At 38.7% G+C, this 6435-nt stretch overlaps 1 protein-coding gene across 2 annotated transcripts in view; it reads right to left on the bottom strand.

The window, feature by feature from the left end:
* LOC105559389 (serine protease gd-like) overlaps positions 1-5545 on the bottom strand; it is a 9625-nt gene extending 4080 nt beyond the window's left edge. Inside the window, exons 1-3 of one of the 2 annotated variants that reach the window (XM_012007634.1) lie at positions 5309-5545; positions 4600-4765; positions 3914-4243 (exon numbers count right to left, since the gene is read on the bottom strand). In XM_012007634.1, the coding sequence (XP_011863024.1) occupies positions 3914-4243; positions 4600-4765; positions 5309-5512 (700 nt within the window). In that variant the 5' untranslated portion in view covers positions 5513-5545. The remainder of the gene's footprint in view (positions 1-3913; positions 4244-4599; positions 4766-5308) is intronic. The other variant, XM_012007633.1, reaches the window with a different exon arrangement.
* Between the last annotated feature and the right edge of the window lie 890 nt (positions 5546-6435).

Here is a 6435-nt window from a genome sequence, read left to right as displayed (position 1 = left end):
GCTAAGATCCTCGCAGATCTTTTTTACCGTCTTTCATTATCTCGGAGGGCACAAATTAAACCTACTTTCAATTTGTTGGCTAAAACTACTGCCGAGGCTATTCCAGCGGACAATTTGTTATTCGGATCTTCCTTTGGTGAAGAGATTAAAAAGGCCACCACAATGGAAAAATCAGCCAAGGATATTACGAGAGCAACCTTGACATTGTCCAGAAAAATACAACAGCCAATTAAGCAAACGCAGATAACTTCAGCCAATTCGGGAAACTTCCGTGTCCCTGCTTTGAAGAGGAGATCGAACTACAGACCAGCGTTGAGGAAGTCAGGGGCGTCGAGCCGCAGTCGCCGGTCGCCGAGTCACTCCAGGTCCCGTTCGAGGAGACAATAGAAGATCTTCAGGTACCTATTGCCGGCAGATTATCTCTTTTCCTTCCTAAATGGAGGGAGATTTCTTCAGATCCAGTAGTTCTTCAGGCTGTTTCTGGCTACAGATTACCTTTTAGATCTCGTCCACCTCCTCAGACCTTTGAGCCATTAATTCATTTATCGAAGCCTGAGGAGGAAAATTGTTACCGGGAAATCAACAGTCTTCGTAGCAGGGGAGCAATTGAGACCGTAACAGACTGTGAAGGACAATTTTTATCGTCATTTTTTATAATTAAGAAGGCCTCAGGTGGTTGTAGATTTATCTTAAATCTCAAGGCTTTAAATAAATATATTCTCGCTCCACATTTTAAGTTAGAAGACTGGAGGACCGGTTACCCGCCTCCTTTCTTCAAACGACTTTATGGCCTCAATTGATCTGCAGGACGCATATTTGCTAGTACCAATTTTTCAGGACGATAGGAAGTTCTTGCGGTTTCGTTTTCACGGACAACTCTTTCAATTTCGAGCCTTACCTTTTGGTCTTGCATCGGCGCCATATATCTTTACCAAAATTCTGAAACCTGTTATGTTTTCCCTTCGTGAAAAAGGTTTCCTCTCTGTTGTCTATTTAGATGACTTTGTCCTCGTTGCACCTTCCTATAACGAGTGTCGTGAAAACGTTTCTACCACTTTGAACCTCCTTTCCTCTCTTGGTTTCGTAATAAATAAGCAAAAGAGTGTACTTAAACCGTCTAGATCTTGTCGTTTTCTAGGTCTTATCTTCGATACAGACCATTTCTCAATTTCAATCCCCCCCCCCCCCCGACAAAAGACAAAGGTTGTTGCAGCTAACTCGAGACACCCTAGACATGAAATCATGTAAGATTCGGAATTTTGCAAGCTATATTGGTTCTTTAATTTCAGTGTGCCCGGTAGTACAGTATGGCTTATTACGTACTAAGATCCTGGAAAGGGAAAAGCTTTCTAGCTTTATCTGCTGCAGAGGAGGATTTTGAAGCAAAAATGTCTCTTCTATTTTCAATTAGAGAAGATCTTTGGTGGAAGAACATTTTTTTGAACACTTCTCAACGAAATGTTATTAGATCGGGTACCTTTTCTCTAGAAATTTTTACAGACGCTTCCTTAACAGGCTGGGGTGCGGTTTGTGATAAAGTCCGTACTCATGGTTTCTGGTCGGTAGAGGAAAAAAGGAACCATATAAATTATCTGGAGCTTCTCGCAATTTTTCATGCGTTAAGGTGTTTCGCCTCGCATTCAAGAGACTGCAACATCTTGTTAAGAGTAGACAATTCTACTGCTCTGTCTGATGTCAATCGTATGGGCTCAATTAAGTATCCCCACTTGTCTAATTTAACTCGAGAAATCTGGTGTTGGTGTGAGAACCGTAATCTTTTTATTTACGCTTCATACATCCCGTCAGCTCAAAACACAATTGCAGATAGTGAGTCGCGAATAATTTCGGAAGAAACAAAATGGTCATTGCAGCAGGATTATTTTGTCAAGATTGAGTCTCATTTTGGTCCTTTTGATATCGATTTGTTCGCATCATCGATTAACACCAAATGTTCCCGGTTCGTCTCTTGGTTTCCAGATCCCTTAGCTCTAGCGGTCGACGCGTTTTCAATTAACTGGGGAGACTTCTACTTTTATGCATTCCCACCTTTTATTTTAATTCTCAGAGTTCTTCGTAAGATCATTACTGAAAGAGCAGAGGGGGTCTTGGTCATTCCTTGGTGGCCGGCCCAAGCCTGGTTCCCTCTTTTTAATCGTCTGATTATTGACCAACCGATTCATTTTAATCAGAACATTAATATGTTGTCGTCTCCTTTCAGACGCATCCATCCAGAATGGCGCAAAATTTCCCTGGTGGCCGCGAAGTTATCCGCCAAGCCTTCTTAGTTAAAGGAACACCGGAAAAAGCATTGGACGCAACCCTCGCTTCTCTTTCAGAAGCCACAGTGTTACAGTACACAAAACCACTCAGATTATGGTGGTATTTTTGCCAAAGAAATCGAATTAATTTTTTCCGACCCGCTATTGCATCCGTTCTAGAATTCTTGGCAGCCTCATTATCAAATTTAAGTTCATATTCTACCCTAAATTCATATCGCTCGGCTATTTCTCTTATCTCTTTAGAGGAAGTAGGCTCTCATCCTCTAGTTAAGAGATTTTGTAAGGGAGTATCGGTACTAAAGCCTCAGCGACCACGATATAATTTCACCTGGGATCCATCCCCAGTAATTACGCGTCTGGCATCTTTGTACCCTCACGAAGACCTTCCGTTAGAAATGGTCTCAAGAAAGCTTGTGACTCTCCTTGCGCTCACTACCGCACAGAGAATGCAGACTCTTGCGGCTATAAGTATTTCCATCATTGCTTTCTCAGATTCTCTGGTTATTAAAATCCCAGCCAAACTTAAAACTTCTGGGACTGGAAGGTCGCAACCTTTACTGGTTTTCAAGCCTTTTCCAGAGAAACCAGAACTTTGTGTTTTTTCGTTAACAAAGTTTTATATAGACCTCACCCGCAGATTATGCAGCGATAGAGGGGATTCGCTCTTTGTTTCTTTTCGTTCTCCATATAAGGCAGTATCTTCCCAAACCTTGGGACGCTGGGTTAAGACTAAGTTAGATGCAGCAGGTATTGATGTGTCCATTTTCTCGGCACATTCGACGCGTCATGCCTCGACATCATTCGCGGCTAGTAAAGGAATTAACCTGGAGGAAATCCGACGTACTGCAGGTTGGAGTGATTCCTCAAATGTTTTTGCTCGTTTTTACAACCGTCCTATTTTTAGAGACTCGTCGTTTCAGTTAGCCATTCTTAATTCCTAATCTAATGTTTCTAATCACAATTCTATATTGTTTCTTCTTTTCTCATCTTTCATGTGTTAAATCTGAAAATTTTTCCTGTTATTTCTAATAAAGAGCTGTATATTGTCAACCTTCACGTTGCACATAAATCTGAGCTTTAAACATCTACATAGTATCCATCCGGACGAGACTTCAGCATAATTGTAATCGAACTTCACTTAAGGTAAGTTCGTTCAATTCTTCAATTATATTTTGTGACTGTCTACACTTTCTATCCGGAAGCATCCTATATTACATACATCAAGTGTGATACTCAGGAATTAAATTAAATATATGTAATTTAGTACAACAAAATATATTTATATTATATTAATAAATCATTTGTAATAAATATTTATATGCATTTATATCATCCTTTTTATAAATATCGCAAGACATCCTGAACGTATTGGAGATAATCTCGCCGAAATATTAAGTTATTTATGTAATTATCCCAGACACCTTATCATTCATTCCCTGATTATATGTTTCAATGAATTGTGAAAAGTTGTGAATAAACTATATCGAAAATTAAGAAATCCTTTCTGTTTCTGAATGTCAACAGGTGAAAATTAAAATTTTACTATAATAAACATTCCAGAAAACATATGTAGGACGAGAAACACATTTACAATTAGATATTATGGAAATATTGTCTTTTCTCGATTAACATACCTGTTATTACATGTCTGTTTGTCAGAAGACTACCACCACAGAAAAAGAAACTTCTTGAATACAATTTTTCTTTTGTAAGACGGTAGAGTGCAACTACCCACGGCCACTGACCCGGTAAAGAGGTTTCACCGTTGGGGATCAGACTATTTGTGCTATCGGTGTAGTAACTGGATACACCGCATATGGCGTTGCTGTCATAAGTTGGATTCTTTATGCTGTAGCTACTCGAATTTCGATTCCACGGCTGAAAATTCTTCGACCGCAGTTCTTCATCCGGAGAATACACCATATGCCCCACCTCAATATTGGCTACGATACTTCCATTTGACGCTGAGATGCAATGAAACATATCTCTCAAATTGCACATTAACTTAAAGTATGAAAAAAGTTTCCTTTTCTTCCGAGAATAGAAATAATTTCCAAATAAATAAATAAAAGTAAAATCCTTTTTATCTAAAGGTAGAAAATGATAAGCATGATAAAAAGGAAATAGCGATTGTTTTAATAAGAGTTTTACTATTTATCTCCTACAATATTAGATTAAAACTTATATGTAGACAGATGCGAGTAAGAATTAACTTCATTTAACTGGAAAGAATTAATGACTGTATTACTCGCTTCTTTTTCCACGATTATAGGTAGGTATGTAATATTTGTACTGCATTTTATTCAAATACGGTACTCACCTCCGGGGCCGATACAATATTGCCGATTGTTAAACCATATCGCGGATAATGTCGGCACTTTTGCACCCGAGGGAAAATTAATATGATACACCAAAGATCTGCCAAGTTGAACAGCTTGAATGATGTCTTTTATCGGTCGTGCCAATGCTAATTCAAATGATCCATTCTAGAACGCAAGAATAATTCAGCTATTTCTAAGAAAAGGTCAAATGACAAAAGATAAGTTCTCTCAATAATGAAATTAACCAGTACAGTTAAAGGTAGCTTTGAGAGTACAATGCAATTACAAAGCGTAAAATTACTTTCGAGTTAAAATTATATGCGGAAATAAATTAATGTTATAACAATCCTTAATAATAAAGTTTATAGTTGACTGTTTCGCCTTGCTTTAAAAGATTATTTCACATATTTCAGTATATTCGGAACAGAAATTACTTTGTGTAAACATTTTCTTACGTAGACATATTGTATACATATATACATATATATACGTGTATGTTTTTTACTATATGCCTGTTTCTAACAGTTTTATTTCTTTACAATACTAATTAGACTAACTGTATGATCCTCAGTAGAAAAACTTAGGTTTTGAAAAGACTTAATTTTAATGTGCTAAATGTATTAAAGATTACCTGTATTAACGGCTACAAACTTATACAATGGTATTCTGCATTCTTAATAATATTGAAAGTTTAAAACATACACTTACCAGAGAATCAGCGGTAGCGTTTAAGGCTACTTTTAAATAAAATTCGTCATTTTCTGGCGGAGAAACGATTTCGATCCGACCATATATCTTGCCTGTCTCAGGGTCGAATGCATGTGTGAAGTATTCCGAACACAAAGTTGCTCCATGTACCATGGTACATAATAGGTGCGGCAGAAACGCAAATAAGATACAAATCTTAGCCATCTTGAGAAGTTCTATAAATAATAAAGGTAATTGTTCACTATAGGGGAGTCAGCTCCGATGACCTTGACCTTGACATATGTTGTCAAGGTTACCCTCCTGAGTAACGCTCAGAAGGTTTTAGCCGTCGCTCGTTGTATGTTAAAAAGTTATTAAAAAAACAATGTCGACCATTTATATGTAATTTTCAGACACAAATATTAAAAATTTTGAAAAATGTTCTAAACAAAAGTTGTAGATCTCTTTAAAATATATATTTTATGTCCTATTCATTTTTACTCTACGAGTGATAGTTTTCGAGAAAAATGATGGACTCTAAATCTTATATCTGTCCTCTCATCTAAGCATGTGCTTTATAGTACATATACGATTCCATATGGATTTGCGACTTTTCACGTGAGGCGAGATCCACTCCACACCTCGGACGTAGTTTGGGTTAGGTTAGGTTATATCTTACCAAAGTGGAGCCCCCCCGCAGGAGGGGCGGAACATACTGTCTCCACGCATGTACTTCCGCTGTTGTACTGTTCCACATAGGTTTGCAACTTTCCACGTGAAGCGAGATCCACTCCACACCTCTGACATAGGATGGGTAGGGTTATTTTTAACGAAGTGGAGCCCCCCCGAAGGGGGGGCGGAACATACTGTCTTCACGCATACATTTTTCCACCTACATTTGGTGGAGGGGAGTGACTTATACATATGCGGGTAGAAAAATGTATGCGTGGAGACAGTATGTTCCGCCCCCCCTTCGGGGGCTTCACCTCGTTAAAAATAACCCTACCCACCCTATGTCAGAGGTATGGAGTGGATCTCGCTTCACGTGGAAAGTTGCAAACCCATGTGGAACAGTACAACGGCGGAAGTACATGCGTGGAGACAGTATGTTCCGCCCCCCTTCGGGGGGGCTCCACTTCGTTAAGATA

This window comes from Vollenhovia emeryi, unplaced genomic scaffold (assembly GCF_000949405.1).
Source record: "Vollenhovia emeryi isolate VEMERY1.0 unplaced genomic scaffold, V.emery_V1.0 DF939276.1, whole genome shotgun sequence".
NCBI lineage: Eukaryota > Metazoa > Arthropoda > Insecta > Hymenoptera > Formicidae > Vollenhovia > Vollenhovia emeryi.
Note: the sequence above shows the minus strand (reverse complement) of the source record. Positions and strands in the feature narration are given on the sequence as shown.